The sequence below is a fragment of the Columba livia genome, chromosome 5, assembly GCF_036013475.1.
Source record: "Columba livia isolate bColLiv1 breed racing homer chromosome 5, bColLiv1.pat.W.v2, whole genome shotgun sequence".
In the NCBI taxonomy this organism is placed as follows: Eukaryota; Metazoa; Chordata; class Aves; order Columbiformes; family Columbidae; genus Columba; species Columba livia.
Window position 1 is genome coordinate 58,785,829 of NC_088606.1, and position 23,469 is coordinate 58,809,297.

The 23,469-nt window shown below is 40.6% G+C and overlaps 2 protein-coding genes across 5 annotated transcripts in view; one reads left to right on the forward strand and one right to left on the reverse strand.

The window, feature by feature from the left end:
- GALNT18 (polypeptide N-acetylgalactosaminyltransferase 18) overlaps positions 1–18,821 on the reverse strand; it is a 334,832-nt gene extending 316,011 nt beyond the window's left edge. The window contains exons 1-2 of the mRNA XM_065066196.1: positions 18,062–18,821; positions 1,184–1,241 (exon numbers count right to left, since the gene is read on the reverse strand). The gene's annotated coding sequence lies outside the window, so the exon portion shown is untranslated. The remainder of the gene's footprint in view (positions 1–1,183; positions 1,242–18,061) is intronic.
- Positions 18,822–18,934: 113 nt separating this feature from the next.
- The window catches only part of USP47 (ubiquitin specific peptidase 47), a 59,444-nt gene continuing 54,909 nt past the window's right edge, over positions 18,935–23,469 (forward strand). Inside the window, exon 1 of one of the 4 annotated variants that reach the window (XM_065066169.1) lies at positions 18,935–19,125. In XM_065066169.1, the coding sequence (XP_064922241.1) occupies positions 19,087–19,125 (39 nt within the window). In that variant the 5' untranslated portion in view covers positions 18,935–19,086. The remainder of the gene's footprint in view (positions 19,126–23,469) is intronic. The other 3 variants (XM_065066167.1, XM_065066168.1, XM_065066170.1) reach the window with 3 other exon arrangements.

The window sequence follows — 23,469 nt, forward strand, 5'->3', positions numbered from 1 at the left end:
TCCTACTTGTTGGGTTGTAGCTATAGACAGTAACATCTACACTCTCCTAATATGTACATTTGTTATAAGATATTGCAAAGAGTTATTAAAATAATTCCTTGCAGGTGTTACTAAAAGGAACGTGTTACTTTACAGTTGAAATAACAGAGGACTGCTGGTTTCCAGCATTACTGTGTAATGTTAGATTTTATTCTTGCTCTGTCACAGTCTATTACAGCTCTGGGTCTTCATTTATTCCTTTGAAAAAGAGTAGAAAACACCATCTTGCTATGCATGTAACACAACTATTTATACAAATGAAAAATGCTTGGCTATCTCTGAAAGGCACTACAGCCTCAATTACCAGGCATTTTGGCGCATACTAATTGAAAACTAGGTGTAACATATTCATTAGCTTGCATCACCACCCCGGCATGCATCATGTAAGCCAAGAACACCTTTTTCTACTTCCCTGCTCCTGCAGAAGGATGGGCAGAGGATGGAAAATTCTACCCCAGCCTTCCCAAACAAGAGTTTTTCTCTGGGAAACTGTAAACCAGAAAATCTGGCCCTATATAATTAGAAAATGTTATTGTTTGAATTAGCAGCAGGATCTGCTCTTAGTAATTACTTGGAAGTATACCCACTTCTCTGTAAAACACATTGCCTTCTATTCACTACAACAATGCCCCCTAATTTTTTTAACTCAATTTACTTAAGGTGTCTGGAGTCTCTAAACTCTGTATTCAGTTATTTATTCAATCTGAAACCAATGCCTAAACCAAATCATGTTTAAGGAGAGATGAGAATATGCTGTATTTATCCTCCCTCTGTAAAGTTGTCTTGAATTCATGGGTAACAGCCTTTGAATCGGATGCTCTGAATCACTTAATTCCTGTAAATATGAATGCTTCTGGCCTAAGAAAAGAGCAGGTATGAGGAAAGAAGAGGGATAATGTGATAAGCATGAGTGTCATTACCCACATTTGAAAACAAAAAACCACTTGTTACATTTCCAGATACTTGTTACCCAGCTGACCATTTGAGATTTTTTTTCTTCAATGAAGTTAGAGAGCTCTTAAAAAAATGGACTAAGGAGATCTATATATTTCACTTGCAAAGCTGTCTTATGATGTCAGCATTTTCAATGTCCCTTTAAACTCAAGGAGCTTTGGTTTTAATGTGTTTTATCTGTATATCTCACCTCTGAATGTTAGTCTGCCATCATATATTTTTCCTCTCCTCACTTTGCTTTCTTGAACCTATTAAAAAAAAATCAGAAGTATTAGAACTGTGGGACATGTTTGCACAGGTGATATGTTTTATAAAGCATAAGATTTCAGTAACTCTGTACAAATTCACGTAGCTGACCAGACCAATTAGCCTCCTACAGAGAATCCCATCTTTAGAAGTGGTCAGAATCTGCTGAAGCCCTTCAAAGGAAGAGGTAATTGCAGTAGGAACTTAGGAGTAGAGGCTATTAAATGAGGAGGAATTTAAGAAATAAAGTCAAAGCTAATGATCTTATACATAGGATTTGTCTTTTCTGATTTTTTTGCAGAATTTTTGTTTATACAGAAGGACACAATAAAAACCCCACACCTATTACAGTACAGCCCAAACTAAAAATGTCAGTGCCTCATTACCTTTACAGTTAGATCAGTTTTATAACACTCCAGGACATAGCTCCTGCTATGTGTACACTGTGCTTCCTTCAAACAATAAAAAGCCATGAAGCTTATTTAACTGACCAACTAAGAACATCTCGAGTCAGAAAATGCCCAGCGGAGGAGTCGGCTTATAGAGTCCACGTGTCATCGTGCCCCCAGCCTTCCAGCCTTCGATTCAGTGTCAGCCCCAAAACACCCTCCTGAAAGTGCCACTAACAGCTCTTAGACGACCCAAACTCTGCTCCAAAAAGTGCCACAAGTTCAGGTACCAGAACGAGGACTGAGGGGCCTGAGTCCCCTCTGAGCTGATCTGGGCTTCTTCCATGGCTTCCCATGTCAGAACTACTATTTTTTTGGCAAGCAGTGAAAATTCACAACTCTGTTGGAAGTTAAAAGGGGCTGAAATGACGAAGCTACTTCCAGCGTTACAAAATTCTACTTATGTTATTCTTCAAAGCCTTTCTTTCTCTCTCTTTCTTTCTTCCTTTTCTCTTTCTTTCTCCCTTTCTCCCTCTCTTTCCTGAGTGTCTGTTATGGCTGTATGTTCATTGGGGAGATCTACAAAAGCATCTACATGCTGAGTTCTGCCAAATATCCACACACCTGCAGTGAGAAGGAACTATCACCTGTCTCTGAATGCATCAGGAATATTCAGAATTTAACTGCCTGTTTTTTATTCTAACTGGCCTCTTTATTATCAGAAAAATGAAAAATTACTTCCTGAAACTAGAGGAATTCTTACCACAAAACTGTTTGGCAAGACAATGTTTCTAAGCATTGTTCAGTAATTTTAAAATACCCGTAGAATTTAAGATGTAGCTCCTTGCTCATCCTAAACCATGACTAAATATGACGCATCCTATTCCAACGGATTCGCAGAGTATATTTTGAGAATATTGCAGCAAGAATTTTCCATAAATCTATTACATATTGTGTGTGTTGAAACTATTTTTAGCCATTTAAAAGAGTATGGTAAGAAATGCAGAATTCTAAGAAGAATCTTCATGAGAGTTGCTGAAAATAAATTATTTCTTGAATCAAAAGTGAAGTATTCTGAGCTGTTCAGGGTATAATTTGTCCTCCCTCAAAGAATTAAGATAAAATACGAAATATTTCACTTTGTAGGTATAGTTCAGTGTGTTGCAAACACCAAGTAAACAATGACTACTTACCTAAACTGAGGTTTTTAAAGAGGTATTTTCTTACAGATCCCTTGACCATGTCCACAATTATTAATGCTACACACAAACAATATCACATTATTTGCCCAAAATGCGATTTAAGAAAAGCAACATAAAGAAAGTACAAAGGTAAAAAAAACAAACCAAACCAAAACATATTTTTGACCACAAAGCTGCCCAACAACATTGATTACTAGAACAAACGATCTTCACTTTAACTATTCTACATACTTAAAGCTTGGTACTGCATATTAAACTACTTTATCTTTCTTTATTTCTTCTTTGGTTACCATTCCTAGCCGCAGTAAATATTTCCACACAAGAAGTAAATAATTGGAGTATACACAGCAAAACAACCAGAGAGGAGCCATAAAATGTTGAAAGGTTTTACCACAGAAGCAAAGGAAAAAGGAATGTCACACTCCTTTGAATTTTGGGCAATGTAGGATATCACTTGCAGAACTTCTTTATAACAGTTGGGAATCTGCAGATAGCACAACCCACCCACCAGAAGGTCTGTAGAACAAATCAGTGCTGCTGAGGACTTTACATCCACAGACTATACGCATTTGTAGAGACTGCTTGACAAATTGAGCTAAAGAACAGTAAATAGTAATAACTAGGAGACTTACTCCAAAAGCACATTCCTGATCTGAACTAAAACATACATGCACCCTGCATATTTTAGAAATTTGGAAATTGGGGTATAAGAAGAGTTTTTATAATACTCTTGTTTAATCCCTGCATCTGGTTCATTCCCACCACAATTTGGTGGAAACACATAAGTGACTTCATGTTTAAAAGCCCATCTGGATGGTCCTTTGCTTTTAACTGAGATCTCATCCTTCTGGCCATTCCCTTCAAAGTGCTACCAAATTAATTTTAAAGTCTCTATTAAAAAAGAAGGAATAAATAAGCAGTCCTTTGCATAAGTTTGGAGCATCAAGCTATGGAGGAAGAGTTTAACGACTACGTACAAAAACTATTAGAGGAATAGATCCTTAAAGTTATTAAACTTACTACAGGAATATCTAAACATCCAAATTCCAGCACGTTAAGTGCTAACTGAGCAAAGGAAGAATTTCTACTCTGAAAATGTTGCTATATAAGAAACACAAAATACTACCTCTATTTAAGAACTCTATCAAACGTAGATCAAAACCAGCAGGCAGATAAGTTGGCACAGTGGAGGTGAGTAGAAGTGTAGAAATGTTAAGAATGCCCGCACCTTCTCTGCACTTTGATAGTAACATTGCCAAATTTAAAGCTATCTTCTCTTGCCTTCTCTGTTTCCTGCATGTTATCCTTACCTTACCTGTTTAATTAGGAACGCTTCTGCCACCCGTATTTAACCAAATCTGTTTATGCTTAACTTGTTAACGCAAGTCTGACTTTCCCTGTTGTCAATGAACCATGAATCTGTTCAGACAAAAAGAAAATCTAGTTTACTGAAGATAGCAAGATTGTAATAAGAGATCATTGCAGAAGCTGGTATTTTGGCCATGGTGACTCTGCTGTCCCTGGTATTTCATATTCCTTCCACATACAAACATGGCACACAAACCAGCAATAGCTTAGGGAACAAGTTATTTGCCTCAATACCATAAATGGAATAGGCACAGAAAACCTGACTGCGATCACAAACCCAGTGATATGAAACTGCATCCCCCATCACGCCATTCTCTGGATCCCTATGTTGCCTTCCCATCTATTCTTAACACCCGGAAAGCACATAATTTCACTTTCATCAGCAACACTGACTCTGACAGATTTATATAGATAAGAATCTGAAGTTACCAGATTTTACAAATTGAACAAAACACACTTAATACCTTATCTTTTCTTAAACATTTATTTGCATTTTCACAACCAGTAGTAAGTCAGACTAGAAAACACAAGGTCTTCCGACTGTGGAAACTAAAGCACCTTGAGTATTTCAATAAGAATTAGAAAAGAGAGAGTGCAAAGTTAACAGAAGAGCAGATTACCACTGTTTTCTTGGAGCTGTGCTGTAAGTATTCAAGAACATTACAACTGAAGACTAATATATATATATATGGGCAGGGCAGATTGCTCAATGAAGGAGAAGGATCGTGTTTCCCTACATATAAATGAAATACTGAATTTCAAAGTAATATAGAATTCTGTAGAAAACATACAAGTAGCAGTAAACAAGAGCTTTATTTAAATAGCTGCAATGCTTAAATAAAAATCTAGTATGTATTTTAATGAAAAATAAACTAATTTGCCACAAAAATAAAACACTAACAAGACAAGTAAAATACTTTCATAATACCTTTGTTAGTTTTGGATCAGTGTTAAAGTATTTTTTAAAATTGCAAAAACACACAGCATTTCTTTCTCGTACTTTAAACTTCTTTAAATTTGCTAGATCTAAATCAAACAAAGTCTCATTCAGTTCAACTTTCTGCCTCTTTTTCTCTTTTCCCCAAAGGAATCAAAATACTACTAACTACACAGAAACAGAGACTCACCAGATGTTCCTTCAAAATAACAAATGTGTCTAAATATAACCTAAAGAGTGTTATAAAAGAACAACATCAGTGCTTTTCTATAGAAAATAAAACCTTCCCTATTTAGTTGACCTTTCTCTCCAGTTACAAGAATTAACATTAACATTGAAACATTGTCACTGAACTTCAGTTATTCAGCTAAGAACACCTAATTAAACTATTCCCATCTCAGAAATTACAAAAAGGTAAGGTTATATACTTATAACACATCACAACTGGCTGATGATGTAGAACGAAGCACAGAAGTCTCTGGATGTCATTGTGCAGAAGGTAAATCAAGCATTCTTTACCTCTGCTAGAGGTATAATAAGTTCAAGAGAAAAGCATACTTCTTCCCAACCCACTCACTACATCCTGCTATACTGAAATAATAAGTCAGCCTTAACAACCTCCAGTGATCCATGTAAATACATTCCTTTAAGTTTGCTCAGCAGTGAAACAACAAGGATGTTTTAGTCTTATGAAATTTCCAATTTTGTTTTTCCCTGTTTTCTGGCACTGGATTCATGCATGGTGTTCTAGAAAACTCAGTATCTGAATCACCTTTCACGGTAAGGAAACAAGGTTAATTAAGCAGTATCTGAACATAGTTTACCTCATTAAATACCTGTGACTTGTTGAAACGATGATTTTCCCTTTCCCATGCAAACACTATGCCTGCAGGAGGACGTTGAGCGGATCCAAATGTTTACATACGCTTACAAAAAATGTGGAACCATCACCAGTAACTTCTAATGAGGAAAGCACTCCTGCACTATCACCACCTGTTCTAATTCTGCAAGGCAAACTGTTTGAATCACTCTGCGAACCTTTCTCTACTTAATAAAGAGGCTGGAGAAGTGAGAAAGGTCTGTTTGCATTGCACACTTTCTTGTTGAGGAATTTCTCATCTTGCTGTCGTACTGTAATGACAAACCTGACTCTCTCCATCCCAGGTTTCTACACCCAAAGCTCCCTGAAAAACCTGTAAGATACCACTACAGCATAAGTGAAGAGAGGTGGAAGGTGTTTGTTTTGGGAGGTAGGGTAGGGTAAGGGTTTCTACTTCTATGTTTGTCTATTAAAGTTTTGTCTACAGAGCTATACTGGCAAAAACAACTTCTGGATTTAAAAAGCTCTTGTCTATGACCAAAACTACTACCTATTGCTTCAGTTTTTAAAGTCATATGACAAGCTCCCTTATCCCTTAGGCTTCCTCCACTGAATTCAAGGCTGGAGCTTTAAGTTTTCATTTCCAGGGCTGCTCGACTTGATGACAAGAGAGACACTGTGTTCCCAGTACAGCTGTTTATTCCAGTGGCACCGGCTACCAGTAAACAAGGAACAGAGATGTCCTTATGCAGTTCCCTGTTCTGCTCCAACCTCGCTCTGACTCCACCGCCAGAGCAGCTCACGGCAGAATCACAACCCTCCCGGTATCAAGGTGCCTGACACCTGGAGCTGCCTCGGGGATCCAGTGCTACAGTTTGCTCAGCAGCAAAAGGATGTTGTGATAAAGAAAGGAAGCAGAGATGGTTTTGCTTAATATTAGAGTTTTAGTGTATTTAAAATACAGTAAATCTTATCAAAAGCTTTCTTAATTATCATGACTGCAGTGTCAAGAAGTAGCTTTTTTGCTTTTGCCTTCTTTCCTATCAAGGCCCATGGAGAAGTGTTTGGGTTCTTCCCAGAATCTCTTTGGATACCGAAACAAACAAGCAGCTGGACTGTACCATGCTTGTCCTTTTAAAGATATTTGTTCCTTTTATGACTAGTGTCACAGTTACCTGAGCATGCCCCCCATGCATCTAGGTTTTCTTTTATTTTATAGAAGTTAGACTTAATTTTTCTATTCTTCTTCCTTTGTCTCCCATTCTTTTCCAAACCTTTTGGATTTCCCTTTCACTCTACCATATCTTTTTCTAAAGGGTTCTCTATCATCAAGCTAAGCTTCAAATTTACGTAAAATAAGTATGTTTAGTTTCTTCTTCGGGGTTTAAATGGGAGAGCTTAGAAAAAAGTCTTGAAATTTATGTCAAAAATCTAGTATATACAATAACTTGCAAAATTCTGAGTGTCATGAATTACATCATGCATGGTAAAGTCTGATGTTCACACACAGCTATGTTATGCTGTTCCCACACCTGAAATTTCCGTATTCTTTTCGGGTGCCTTCTGATGATACAATGTTCACTAGGCACAAGGAAACATTGTTAACATGATGTTAGAGCATACTATTAAAATAAAAACAGTCTCTCTGCATACCCAGAGAGATGTTAATCTACTCACATCCAGCTTCTTAGGATAGTGATAGAGGAAGGTCTAATCATGCTTTCAAGAAAATCTTTTGTTGTTTATTTTTCTCTAAACAAGATTAAGACGTTATAAATTCAAAGAAACAAAAGGACATCATGCTGTAGTTAACATTTCACAACAGTATTCTAACATTGAGCTTCTTTTAATGTATAGATACATCTATCTTAGAGTAGAAAAGATTGCCTGAGTTACTATCAGTTGTAAAACAGATTCCTTCTCTGGGTTCAAAATAGCAGAACTCACGCATACTCTAGTTATCTCAGGATTGGCACACTTGTTACAAACCTCTAAGTTTAGATACTTCAGCTATGGCAGAATATGTTTGCTAAGCAGTATTAGCTAATGTTAATAAATAGAAAGTAGCATAGAATAAGTAAAAGCACTACCCCTTAAAAATGTAAGAAAATACAATATAGCTGTTTAAATGTTAAGTGGATAGTTCAAAACCACGAATCTCAGCTATTCCCAAGATTTAAGGCTGCAGCAACACTCAGATATGTTAAACATCTTACGTATTTAATGACAACCGTTACAGACTCCTGAAATGCACACAAGCAAATAGTCATGGGAACAACAGGACCAAACAACACAACCAGGTATTTGAAATCATACTTCTCACTTCTCAAGTCTTTATAGAGATGAAGTGAGTACAGTATAAGAAACACTGGCTTGTTTTTTCACTTCCTATCTAGCTCTTCAGTTCTGCCCGTGAATGTCCCACAGGTATTAAGGTTTTAATAAAATTTCTTCAGACTGCATGTTAGTACCAGGCTAACTCTGTGGTTGAAACAACATCTTACTTAAGCACTGTTTTACAACATAACATTGCCTAGAAAAAGGCCATTAAGCAATGCAAGCGCTTTGAGTGGCATCATTCTCAGCCGTGATGGATTTGAAATAGCCAGTGCAGCACAAGTAACTAGTAATTACTCTGAAATTTCCCAAAATACTCACTTCCATTGGAGATTAATAAAAAATAGCCTGTCCACTTTAATTCTTATGGCTTGCACTTTTTCCCCTTTCCCCGAATTATAAAAAAAAAAAAGCTATTTACCTCATCCTAAGGCAAAACCATGTGTAAGCAGTCAAAGAACCAGAATACAACAACCAGTGAAGCTTTGAGAATTGTTCCCTATGCCATGAATTTCTTATTCTCAAAAATAAAATATTGAAAATACCTTTTCATGAACATTATTTTATTCATTTCAACATAGGAATTCTTTCTTTGATTAACTGTTTACTAAAAGTTGCCCTTTTGATTTCAAAAAAGCTACCATAAAATTGCTATTACTGCTGAGGAATGTACAAAAAGACTCTAAATATCTAGTTTGGCTGTAAAGAAATGTGGCAATCAAAAAGGATAATAGTCCTTGTATGTGACTGCAGGCAATAACTACCACTCCAAAGCTGCCAAGAACACAAACGATTTTATGAGATAGTTATAGCTTCATTAACCTCTTCATGCCTGAAACATGCATACCACATTAGTGCCACTCCGAATAAATTCAAAGACATGAAAACAAATAACATGGAAATACAAAAAGCAGATAAACAAAAGACAGGCCACTACTGTTACAGCCTGTCTTAAAAAATGCCTGCAATCAGCAAGAACAGGAAAGGAGTAGCAATAAAATAGGGAAGCCCAGACTGAAGGATAGTCAGGGTATCAGCAAAAATTTTGCAGTTGGAAAAGTATGTTATAATCAGTCTACTTTTTCTAGAATTCAGTGTTCAGAACAGACAAAACAAATTCTAAAAGACAAATATGACTGACTTGATTATATTTGTTTAGAACTTCTTGAGCAATTTTGATTATAACCCTCTGATGATTTGAGACTTGCACTTTTCCACTCAGGAACCCTCCTAGACTTAAAAAAGAATCTGCAATACAACCCAGATCTTGGATGCAGAATAGGATGGGGGCTTTATTGTATATGCAAGTTCTCCTGTATGTAGAAGAAAAACTGGAACATCAAAAACTCAACGGATGCTTTTGGCTCACTCTTATCCTGGTAGATAGCATTGCCATTACCAGCTCTGCAATTTTGTTTCCACTAAGTATTTCCATTACTGGGGGTATCAAATGTACAGTTCTATATGCTTGTTAGTATTTAAAATTGTTTTGGGCTGCCTAATTTAAACCTTTTGTTACCAAGAGGAACACAAACCCAGCATATATGCAAAGGCACAGTCCATGAAAGGCACACATTTCCAGGGCAAGGAAGGCCATAGATTAACTCCATATGTAAAACACTCTGGTAAATACCGCAGTACCCAGCCTGTTATTATATCTATGAGCCTGGCACTGAGACCCTCCTAAGTCATGCACCCCTGCATTCCATGGACGCACCCTACATCGCTAACCAGCCAAACAAAAAACCCCAATGAGCCCTGCTCCTTTAACATGGCCATATAAAAGAACCCTCTGCTGAAGAGGTAAGACTCACAAATGGATTTGGATCCAATCCAAACGATCTGGAATTTGTCTCTACCTATCTGGGCATCTCTGGTAGACATGCTAACATCTAGCAGGCCCAATTAACAAGCCTGGCTTAAATCACAGGTGGCAGGCAAACAGGTATGCACCTAACTTACAACACCTGGCACAATTAATTGCAAAGAAATAACAGTATAAAGATAAACTTATTTCCCATGTTAAAAGCAAATAAGAGATTCAAATTTAGTATAAATGTGCATACATTTCAAAGTTCTGCAGGCAAGCCTTCCAATCAAAGTGTTGAGGAGACACACCTGCCCTCCAGAGGCATCTTCGCACAAAGGCAATCATGACAAACACGGATAGTAGTGACAAACTTTTTTAGTTCTTTTTCCCACGTTAATTCAGTCCAACCAACAGATGAATGCCAAACACTTCAAATTCAAAAAACATTTAAAATGAAGATGCCTGTGAACAAAATGATTGTTTTCAGAAACTACAATCTTTCCTAAGACTCTCACTCCCTAGTGCTTTGCCACCCAGAAGACAAATGACCAGTTCCACGGAATTACGTCTTCAACGTAGACCCCGCACTCTGACAGGCTACTTCCAGTCAGGTCTGAATACAAAACACAACAGTCAAGAGCCAGTAACATTTCCTCATGCATGACCCAAGCAACACAGAAAACAACTTGCTGGGAGATTTCAAAGGCATTTTACCAACATCAGGAAACCCTGTACACAAGTCCCTGCCCAGCCTGACTCATGCTGTGTCCACACTGACATTCCCCGTGTTCACCCTGTGACAACATTCCCCCTGCCAGAGTTCCAGTGCTGGCAGCTGCTCTGGACTGGCAGCTGACATTTTAAATGCTATGTAAGACCTCTGGCAGCTCCTTTTGCTGCTGCCAAAGGTAAAGCTACATTAACTCATGCAAGAAAGTGCTCAGCAATCCCCATGGCAGACTAGCCCTTAAAGCCCCCAAAAAGCTGCAGATGTTCAAGGGACAGTCTTTCAAAACGAGGACAAGGCTGAGCTTAGAGAACCACAGAGCCAGCAGCAGGTTTTACATGAGGCCTCCCAGCAGCTATGCACACACTACCTGAAAGCTACTTCAGAGATGTCTCACTGTAGGACATTGAGCCCCTGCCACTGTGGGGACACAACGTATGCTGTGCCATGCAGACTGCACAGCAGGAAGCTGCAGGGCTGCAGACACACGGCCCTCCTGTGATGGGCAGGAGGGAGCCCTGGCAAAAGGAATGACCACAGATGGAGAACAACACCCCTCCCCACAACGATCCCCAAACAGTTATAAAATAACCCAACCCACCCCAATACTCAAAATACAAAGTTTCCACCATCATCAGTGGAAGAAAATTATTCGTGAGCGCACAAAGCAAAGCAGAAAGTGATGTCAAGCACTGTCAGTAAGCAGCATTCACAGAGAAACTGGAGGAGAGGCAGCAGCCCCCTCCTGCTTTCCACCCCTACCCCAGCTGGCAGGTCTCTGCTCCAGGGCAGAGCAGAGAAGCCAAGGGCAGAACACACAAGGCAGCCCAGGGCACAGACCCTGCTGCAGGTCCTGCCCTTGCACCCAAAGGCAGGAAGACAGCACGTTCAAAAGACACCAACTGTTGTGCCCTCTCTGCTCAGTGAGGGGATGGGGTGAGGCCCAGGCAGCTGCAAGCTACTGCTTCACACTGATGATCATGACACCTTACAAAGAAAAGGTGACGAAAACATGTTGCATCGAAGGCCACCTAGGAATTTAATCCGGGATGAAGGAATGTTCCCTATGTGCTGGGGCTTGCTGAGGATAGGAAACCACTTCCTGTTCACCCAAAGAACTGTAGACAGTATAATTAGCACCTCCTCATAATGTTAAACGTCACCAGATTTAATCTGAAAGGTCACTGGGAACCTCTAATGCAAATCTGAACTATTTAATGCCCCTGGACCAAAAGGCAGTTATAAATACTTCAGGTGTCCATCGTGAGAGCAGCCCCATGTGAAGCTAAGCTACTCTGTTATTTTTGCACATGATGTAGTCCTACTCAGTGCTGCCTTTGCACTCTTCTGGTGACTCTCCAAGAGCAATATGCAATAAATGTTAATTCAATGTTTTAAAATATACCGGCTATGTCACCATGAGCTTTTTTTGAACCTCTGAAATAACTGAGCCATTTTGGTGACTGACTTTACCATCATGGTATGCATTGAAGGCAACTCTCGTTTCTCCTTGCTTTCCCATAAGTAATCCTTTGCTGTGTTACTAAGCTTAGAGATACCTCCCTCCACCACCACCAACCCCCAGCCTTAGAGAAGAGGGTTAGATAACATATTAGCCCATATTCCAGAAAGTATGTAGGCAGGACACCCTACTAGTCTGCACACTTAAAATACAGCAGATTTCCAAGCTACTGCATGCATTTTAGTCAGATGAGTTATGGTTTGGCCATGAGCCTAAGCCAGGAAACTCCATGTGAGATTTGCTTGGATCTCTCAAACTCTACGTGGTACCAGTCCACATGTTTCCAAACTCACACAACATAAAGTGGAATTCGGTCTTCTAGTGCATGTGTTTCACTCCCAATGACACCAGAAGCATTTCCACAAGTACATCAGCAAACACACTGATACTCTGTTTTGTTTAGACTAATGCTAAAAACTGCTCTGTAGTTTTAAGTACACAATGTGAAAAATCTTAAATCAAGCTGATAAAATAATTCAATGTTAATAAAGGTAGCCATGGTCCTGCAAAACTCCCTGCGGGATTTCTACTTCTCTTTACAACTGTAATTTCAGCTCCAAACGCCTTTGGGAATTCATACATAAGACTAATGTTATCATGGAAAAGAAAACTAAACTTCCTAAGCTAGTATCTGAACACTCAGTGTCTTGAAGCTAAAGTAAAAAGATAATATTGAACAAAAATGTGAATTAATCTTGGCTGCTTATTTTAATTAATTAAAATAATCCCCTACTGGTTTGATTAAAAAGGTCTTGGCACGAATTACCATGTCCGAGGACAGAAAAGCACTTGCATGCTCATGAAGATTATAGCAGAAAACACTATTTAAGAACAGCAGAATACAATGTTTAGCACTGAACGTAAAACTGAGTTTTTTCTTAATCTCATGAAGTTTAACTTCAGAGGGCTGCTTACCCACCTATTACACCTGCAAGACTGTTTACTACAATGGTCCTGGTAAAGTGAAAGAATATTTTTCCCATACTAAATCTCCCATTTAAAACTTTAGCTTCCCACAGCATTCTCAACTCTTCAAAACTGTTTTTTTTTTATTTCCTAAAATTCTGCATATGCTTCTTTAGACATGGAAGACTATACTCTCTTTTTTTGAAGATACAGACTATAGAAAATTATTTAATGATCCTTTGTCTTTAAATTAATGCCTTGATTCCAGTGTTCAATGCATTCAATAAACAGTCTAAAAAGCTGAAATTTAAAAGCTGCCTTCTAATAACAGTTACAGAAGAATTAAAAATAATCAGTGTTTCCTTTTTAAAAATCTTAATTTGTTCTTTAGCCTTTTATTGTCCTGCTTCATACTGTCCTGGTTTTGGCTGGGATAGAGTTAACTTTTTCTAGTAGCTGTGTTTTGGATTTAGTATAAGAAGAATGTTGATAATATACTGATGGTTTTGTTGTTTTGGGCAGCCAAGGACTTTTTGGCTTCCCATGTTCTACCAGGTACAGAAACAGCTGGGAGAGAGCAAAGCCAGGACAGCTGACCCCAGGGGCATTCCTTACCGTGGGACACCACGCACAGCAGGTAAACTGGAGTGGGTCTGGGGTGCAAATACCACTGCTTGGAATGAACACGTTACTGGTGTCATAAGCGGTGAGGAATTGCATTGTGCAGCACTTGTTTTGTATATTCTATCATTATCGTTCTTTACTCTTCCTTTGCTGTCCTTTTAAACTGTTCTTATCTCAACCCACAAGGTGGTTGTGTGGTTTTTTTGGTTTGGTTTGGTTTCTGATTTTTTTCCCTTTCTGATTCTCTCCCCCATTCCACTTGGCGGGGGAGTGAGCGAGCAAGCAGCTGGATGGTCCCAGTGGCTGGCTGGAGTTGAACCATGACACATATTCAAGGAGCTAAGATCAAAGAAATGGAAATCTAGCAAAAAGCACATTTGAAGATGCAGAATACTATAATTTTGCCTTCTTTACCTTGTACTAATTCTACTTTATTCACTCTAATAATTCTCCCCTGTTCTCGCATCACCCTACTGTCACTCCATCCATATAAGGACCAAATTTACTAATTTTTTTTTTTTAGTTTTTCCTTGTTGAATGGACAGGATGGTGCAGTCAGCAGGCTGCAGATTTACAGATAAATGCTTCAAAACTTCCTGTGCAATTCTAGAAAAGCTACTTGAGGCTCAAACAGCAAAGTAACCAGCACTGCAATGAACTGTTGGATTGTGATATCCTGAACTTTCACACTTGCCAAAGACTGAAAAGGGGAGAGACCTTCAACTGGTTTTCTTTAAAGTGCTGACAGTGCGGAAGAGCTCTAAAAGAGCACCACATCAGCATTGGCTACGTTTCTACTGCTGGCAAATATAGAATGGCTGTGTCATTTTGATAATTCATCAGCAACCTGCCAAGGTTGCAAACTTCAGGTTTGGGTTGTTTGGTTTGGTTTGAGGGGGTGTGGTGGGTTTTTCCCGATTTTTTCTTTAAACAGAACAGTACAGAAGAAAATGAGAAGTGCAATGGTGGCTCTACAAATAAGGCCACCAACCTCTGAAACAGACCATGGATCTCCCACCAACACTCTATTTGAAAAATCAAAACGAATTGTTTCAGAGAAGACATCCCAAATCAATGCTATTCATCTACACGGTCCTCTTTACATAGGTTTTCTATTTCAAACAGGTAAACTTGGGAAAGACAACGCCAGTTTGTATTCTGACATTTACCTGTTTTCTTAAAATTTTGTACTCCTAGAGTTCTTAGCATATGGCTGCACATATGAAAGAGCTAGATAGCAGCACTCCCTCCCTTTAGTTTTTATCATTTTTTTCATGATTTGTCAGATCGTGGATACAGATGTTTGGACAGGAGGGAGTGAATTTTTACAGAGAAGTGATTAAAGCATAAACTTCAAAAGAGGCTGCAGAGGGGGGAAGGTATCCTGTTCCCACTGACTAATTTAAAAGTTCAAAATATCTTATAATGAAGGCCTGCTAATTACTCCAGCATACTGATGTTGCATAACTAGATTTCCATTAATACAATGCATACATTACTGTGATAAGTACCACATTGACTAAAACTAGCCAAGTGTCAGTGACTGAAAAATGACACTCTTCAGCGCTTGTGACTCACTAATGCATCTTTGAAAAATAGTTTGACAATCGGTCTAATAAATTTACCTGTAACTGCAAATCCAGCATCATTTTTAGTCTGAGATACCTATTTTTCTTCTTTACACTAATAATGAGTTAAACCTGTGGTATGTTAAATCAGTCTTTATATAAGGCTAAGATTCCATTCATAAAACTCACATTCTGAATTCTCACTTTAAGAAGTCTCACATAAAGAAATTAAATGTTCTAGGGTCCACAAATTACAAAAGCTCCTGGAGATTTTATTATTAACTAGAGATTATTACTCCATTGAATATGTTTCATGAACACACTCTATAGTAATGTTTGCACAGCTTTAAAGTTTGGCAGGTGGATCTAACAGATTATTTCTTTAAGAAACAAACTCCAGATTCTTATCTAGTAGGCACATATCTGTGGCAGCTACCTCTTTATCCCAACAGAATAATATATTTTAATTAAACTCACTGAGTCCCATAGCTTTGCCCTTTGTTAAGCACAAATGCCAGCAAAAAACCTCATTCAAAACATAACACTTTAGAAAGTCAAAAGAATTTTCAAAAGTAACATCTCTGAAAGCTTCTCATTCCTGAATTCTGCATTCCTTACAAAACAGAGGAAGAATCCCCCAAGTTCCAGAGGTTTTGGTGTGTAACCCCCCACAAAAAATAACACCAGACCCATTATTCACATACCACCGTTGGGAGCCTTCCAGCCAGTGCTTTGATGACTGTGTTACCTATTGCAAGCTTATGTCTCTCCTCTGGCTCTTCAACTCAAGTACTTGCTCACTTATCTCATGGATCTTTGGACACCACTGCACAGTAGAAGATCACCAGGCAGCTATGCTTCTTCAGGTATCTACAAATGTTAATACCATTTTCCATTTCTTCTGCAGTTATACCGTTTCTCAAACCCAGATGTTTACAAAAGGCCCCCGTAAAAACCCCAACTAAATCACAAACCTTTTAATCAACACAGCTGATAAGCATTTATAAAAAACCCTCTTTTCTAAAAGACATGAGTTCATTAATTCCACACTGTCCATCCTATTAAAAAAAAACCCAGCTATTTTACATACTTTTGCCTCTTGTAGAGGGGTAGCTCTACACAGCCCTATGCTTAACGTAAAGTATCATTAAAAGCAAGGGACTCCCAGGTTCCTGCCTTGGTGCCTGATTTCATCATATTACAGCTCAAATGTCTAAGGTGAGGGGCTTTCAGCTGCAGCATATTTTAAAACTAGAGAGCAAGAGCTCCTGTCTCAAAGAACCTCCTGACCTTTACTACATAAATAACTTGATCCTATTAAGTTATGTAACGAAAAACAGGTCAGAAATACACTTAAAAACTGCTTTGAGTAAGTTTTCAATGACAGGATTTTTGTGCTTATTTCACAGAGCAGAACTGAAAAGAAAAAAAAAGGAACGTGGCACCTACCATAGCACACTTGAAAGATGAAAATAAAACTACTGATGTTCTTACTCACAGAAATGACCACTTTGAAGCCTTTTCTAAAGTGTTTAAATACTATACTAATATAAATACTAATAACATATCGTAACTCCATAACATGCTACTTATGTCACCTTTGAGAAAGCAGGGTGATGGAGAGGAACCAGAGAAATTACATACTTTAAACATGAAAAGGGAGGTAATTTTATTTCACTAAATATTCGCAATAGATTTTCAATAACCTTCGGTACAATAGGTTTCAAAAACTACCTCAAAACACAAAGTTTCTTAGACACAAAACCAAAAAGTATCCTCAATTCTGCATTTTTCCACAAGAGGACACTAAAATAATGACAAAACTAGTTGCACAAAAATGTACATCTGCCATGTACCATTCTTCTTCATTAGCTAAGTGGAACATTTTTCACTTAAAAACTATTTTGCAGTGAGGTAGACATTAATGTATAATTAGTTGTCTACCAATGTGCATTTTAGTCGTTCTAGAGATAAGTATTTGGCTTTTGGCATGCCTCGGATAGCATGAAAAACAGATACATTTAAGCTTGTTGTAGACAAAAATAAAAAATTAAGTCATGTCACGGAAACACCCTCAAATTTCATTTGAAAAGTTACTATTAAGCCTAAATTTAGAGAGAACAAGTACATGCTTAACTTTACAGCATGACTTCAAAGAACAGCTCCTGGGCACCAAGAGAAGGACCCATATGTTAGTGGGACCATCTTGTGCTTACTATTCCACTCCTGCTGGTCTCCTAACTCCACAGCCAAGCACCAGCAAGTGTGTATCCAGATGAGAGAGGAAAAGAGTGAAACCAACTGGAACTGCAGCCTGCAGTCCCTGTGCCCCTCGGCTGGGGCAGGGGCCCCTCATAGGCAGCAGAGCAGGGATGCTGTGCAAGGGGAAGCCATGCAAAAGGCCTTTGTGGTGTGGGGAGCTCGCTGGCTCCTACACCTGCCATGACCCCAGGACAGAGGCCCAGTGCACAAGCACAGGCTGCCAGCCCTGGTCTTACAGGCGGCTGAAGGCCCCGACGCCCATAGGAAGCCCTCATCAGCTTTCTCCTGCACAGAAGCACAGAGTGGTTGGGGTTGGAAGGGACCTCTGGGGATCATCTAGTCCAACCCACCTGCCAAAGCGGGTTCACCAGAGCAGATCACACAGGAATGTGTCCAGGCGGGTCCTGAATGTCTCCAGAGGAGACTCCACAACCTCTCTGGGCAGTCTGTTCCAGGTCTCTGGCACCCTTAAAGTAAAGAAGTTTCTCCTCATATTCAGATGGAACCTCCCGTGCTTCAGTCTGTGCCTGTTGCCCCTCATCCTACTTTAGTGCAGCACTGAAAGGAGCCTGGTCCCATCCTCTTGACACCCACTCTTGAAATATTTATAAACATCGATGGGATCCCCTCTCAGGCTTTACTTCTCCAGGCTGAACAGACTCAGCTCTCTCAGTATCTCTTAATAAGAAAGGTGCTCTAGGCCCCTAATCATCTTCATAGCCCACCGCTGGACTTCCTCCAGGCTTGCACCTGCAAACCATGACCTCCAGACATGCCACCTCCTCACTTGATTAGCGAAACTCAACTTTAATCGCCTGCTGTAAGCCTGAGGGCTCCACAACAGAGGCGTGAGGAGACCAGTAGCGGCGGCAGAGCCCCCTGCCCTGCCGCTCTCCTCACGGACAGCGCTTCCCGCCGCTGCTCTCCGGGGCAGGGAACGTGACGGGGGTGAGTGGCAGCAGCCAAGCGCCATTTACAGCCCTCCAGGGCGCGGCAGCGGGCGGGACGGCTCTACCCTGGTCAGCGCGCTGCGTCGCCTACACGGCTTCTCGTCCTTTGTCGAACACTGTGCGCCTCAGCCGGGCACGGCCGGCGCTGGGCGAGGGCGCGCACTGATGGCTGCCGCGGCGAAGGCGAGGGCGCCGGCGGGACGCGCCCCGCGGCGGCAGGGCCGGGTCGGCTCTCGCGAGAGCTGCGCCGGCGGCCATTTTCCCCATTGATTGGCGGAGGAGGCGGGCGCTCAGGCGCTGACCTCGCCGGCTGGGGCGGCGGCGGAGGATGAGCCGCTGGCGTCCCCCCGCCTCCCGCTGGTGACGACGACGCTGCTGCTCAGCTCAGCTCAGCTTGCTGCGGGCTGAGCGCCGCGCCACCGGCCATGGTGCCCAGCGAGGAGAACCAGCTCGTCCCCAAAGAGGTGAGTCGGAGCGGGGTCGCCTCAGGCTGGGCGCTGCAGCGGGAGGTGGGGACGGCAACCGCCCCTGCGGCGTGCGGGAGGCCCGGGGTGCCGGAGCCGGCCGAGGCGGGGGGGGGGGCGCGGAGGAGGCCCAGCCTGGCCTGGCTCGGCTTCGCCGTCTCCCTGCGAGGCCCGGCGCGAGGGAGGGCCCGTCTTTGTGAGGGGGCCGTGTAGCCCTTGGCCCGCGGGGGGCTGGGCCGGGGGAGAATGGTACGCGAAGGGGAGGGGGAGGCTGTTTCGTGTGGGCTGGCTCGGGGGGGGAGGAGGAGGCTGAGGCCGGGGCCGAGCCGGGGCTGCGCAAGGCCTCGGGGGCGGCCGGAGAGCTGCACCTGTCTGTGCTGCGGCATGCGGGAGGCCGGCCTGCGTGGCGGCGGGGCCGGGGCCGGGCCGGGGCCGGGCCGGCGGCGCCTGCGGTCGGCCGCGGGCCGGGCCGCTCCCAGTGTCACAGGGTTCGTGCGGAGCCCCCCGGGCGGGCAGCCCGCCGGCGGGCGTGGGCGGGCCCTGGGCTGAGGGAGCAGAGCGGAGAGCCGGCCCCGGCGGTGAGGCGGGTCTCTGGGTGCCTGCCGGCGTTCTCCGTCGAGGGAAAGGGACCGGCGTGTTCACTGAAAGCCGGGGGGGCCGCTGCCGAGTTTGTGGGGCCGCTCCGTGCCTGCCCAGCGCCGGGACGGAGCGCTGCACGAAACGGGCGGTTGTGCCTGCGGCGGGTGCCGGAGGAAACGCGGCCCGGCTCAGCAGCGGGGTGATGGGGTTTCCTCTATTGTGGGCCCCTTGTCTCTGCTGCGGGAGGAAGGAGAAGGCTTGTTTCTGGCCATAGGCTAAAGATAAGGGCCCGCGGGAAGGAGGAAGGCCAAGGCTCTGTCCTGCAGCGATAGGCGAATGACACGTGTCAAGTAAGAGTGAGACTGTTCAGGAAGGAGGCTCCTGGAGTGATGCTGCGGAACGTTTGGAAACAGTTTTTTTGTAGAGCGGTGTTAGCAGACATTTCATTTCATGAGCAGGTACACTTATGTATTTAGCCAACTTTTTTAACAGTTTTACTGTTCTGATAAATTACTTAAACTCGTCCTGTTATTTTTCATCAAAGTCAGTGGTTTGTTACATCTGCCTGTTCCATCGTATATTCTTATGGGAGGCTTTATGGGGCAAGGGCTTCAATTTTATAGAGTTGAGCAAAATTAGGTGCTGATCCTTAAATGGTATTATTGAGCAGAACTGTGAAACAAATACCAATACTTGATTTTAGAAGCAAACTTTTGTGCATACAGTTGTACAGGCAAGTACAGGATATATGTAGGACAAAGGTAACTTTACCTCTTGTTTGCTTTCTTAAAATCCTAATCTTTAAAGGACTATGTTAAGTCTTTCTACAGGAAAGAGTGATCTCCAGAAAGTTCAAACAAGGGATGTAGTAGCTAGTATGCTTAAATATTTGCTTAAAAAAAACCAACCCCAAAATATAAGACCAGGGATAGAAGACAGTAGCTAGTACAATTAAAGATTTCATTTTGAAAACAAACAAACATAGAGATAAAGGAGACTGTCAAGAGAAACCTTGTGGCATTAGTTGTAGTTAACTGGAACAGACAAGGTGATTAATAAAAGCAGCTAGCTGAGGCTGTTTTTTTAGTTATATGTATTAATAGTATCCCTGTTGGCTTTCAAATTGTATTCAGAATAAACATATGATTCAGATGTGTATTTTTAACTGACTCATTGGACTAGGATTTTGAATGCACTTTTATCTGTAGGGAGGGGAAGTATGGGTAAAGGAAGATGAATACATGTTATTATAGATATGAATATCTTAAACACACAGTGTGAAATCTATAAACTTTGTACATTGATAATGCTAGTGTGAATTGCTTTTTCTCAGCAAGTTTTCTCAAGTTCTTTATTATGCACCTGTGCATTTTGTAAGTAAATGAAGCTGAATAGAAGCAAAATGAAATTAAGGAGGAAAAGAGATTCACTGTTTGTTAAGCCCATCTGTTTATATATATTTTTATATATATATATATATCTATTATATATATATATATGTTTTAATAAAATATTATCTTCAACTTTTCCAATTTTTTTTCAGTATACTTTCATTTTTATTTTAGTGATAGGGAGTGTAATAAATGTTATGCTACAGCATTCACATTAAGTCCTTCTGAAATTCATTAATAGTCTGATTGCGGAGAACACTGTGAGTTATGGGCAAACAGAATTCTCCATGTCTCTGAGCTCTCAACAGCCTTATCCTAAATATTCCTATTATGCCATTATCAGCATCTGGAGGCAAAGTAGATCATTTGGAGTTTCAGTTCTGCCCTTTAGGGATGGATAAAGGATTACAGTTCATGTTTTCTGTTCCTTCCCAATGGGCTGAGTGGTACCGCTTGTATAACTCACTGTCTTGTGCTGTTTCAAAGATTAAACTGGGATGTGAACCAATGTCTGCTAAAGATGAGTACACAACCATATTTTTTGTTTGCATTTCAGTGTAAAAGAGCAAAAAGAAATGCAATGTTGTTTGCTTGGGCTGGTCTGGGGAATGACTAATCATCTAAAGGAGTGGATAGGAAAAGGACTTTGGTTTTTGTCTACAAGCTTATTTGATGCCATGATAGATGTGGTAGTAGGAGGTATCTATAGCATGAACAGCCTCTGTATTTTAAGAATATAAAGATAGATATTAAGTTATTTTTAAGTCTTGAGTTTGTGTTTGTATGTTTATGTATCAGTGTATCCTAACAGCTCAGATTGTCATTTTAAAAGTATAGTGCATGGATTTTCTCATTAGTTTTTGTAAAGAGTAATAGCATGTTTTCATGGATACAAAATACTAGTAGTTTCACAGCTGCACTTCGGATGTCTTTTATTTCACTCTTCCTAAAATTTTTCTTTTGGACATTGCATAGGTTCAGCTGCATCTCTGAAGTGCAGGTGGTCAGGGACTTGTTATTTTCTCCTGCTCATAACTTTGGCATAAAGTTCTCTTTCATTTGGAACAGATGTATGAAAGCAGTTTCTGGTAACCCAATGTTGGGATTTCTTTTTATATATATATTTTTTTATATTTATTTTTGCCCAAGTTATACAGGCATTTGGTAAATTTAGTAAATTTGTTCTTGCATCCCTATCACTGCCTAACACTTTCTCAGCTGTTCCTGTAATTCCTTATGGTGGGGGCAATGAGAATTTCTGGTCACTCTAATAGATCTGGAGTTCATTGTGAACTGGTCCATGTTCCTTTGCCTTCCAATCTTCAGTTCATTTTCTCCTTCTATCTTAGAGCTAAGTCATGCATCTTAGTCTTTTATATCCAATAAAACAGAGGGCAATAAAACAGAACATTGCTGAACCCTGGTAGTAAATGGTAAGCATGTTCTTTAAAAATTGCTTTGTTATTAGGTATCAATTTTTCCCCTGTTAGTATAGTAAAACAGTAACCCTGAGGAGGGAGGGGGAATAGTATAAGATAATAATGGAAATAAGAAGAAAATGGCAATATTAGAAGTAAAAACACTTCTGCGTCTTTCAGTGTTTCTTAGAGGAAAAGTAGCCTTGAAGCTTATTTTGGGCAAATCTACTTCAAATAGAAAGTAACAAAATATTCTGATCAGCACAGTGGATGAGAAAGTTAGATTTGTGTGTTTGATTACTAGTAACGTAAGTGAACTTTACTAAGACTTTTCATGAAAATCAAGATGTATCAGAACTTAGTGATTATTGCCCAGACCCAGTCATAACATAAAAATAACTGGTCAGACTATAGAAAGTGTAAAATATTATCTAAAAAGTATGTTCTGCTGTGAGGTTTTTGAAGTGTCTGTGCCACTAATTAAATAAATGCAGTACAGAAACTTTCTCAACGTGTTCCAGCATGAGCTATCCAAAGTACACCTGTCAGAATAAATATATACGTGTGCTTTGTACTTGCTGCCATTAAATCAAAGAAGGTAGTGTGAGTTCTTTCTTAACTAATGCAAGTCTTTTCATCCCTTCACTAATGAATCCATTTTAATCTTCTGCATTGGACAAACAAAATATGTTTCTTGATGGGTATCGCTCTAATTTCTTCATTAGAAGAGCAGGAATACAATTAAGATATTTTGCAATTATGTTGTAAAGGGATGCTGTTCTTTTCGGTGCTGATGACATCCTCATTCTTTCATTCCTGTGTATTAAGAGGTTCTACGAGTGGTTACAGCTTGTGTAATGTATCATTTTTTTCCTACTTGGTTACAGCTTGTGTAATTTATCGTTTTTCCCTGCTTTCCTTCTGGTGTGCTCAGTTGTAAAACATAAAGGTATGAT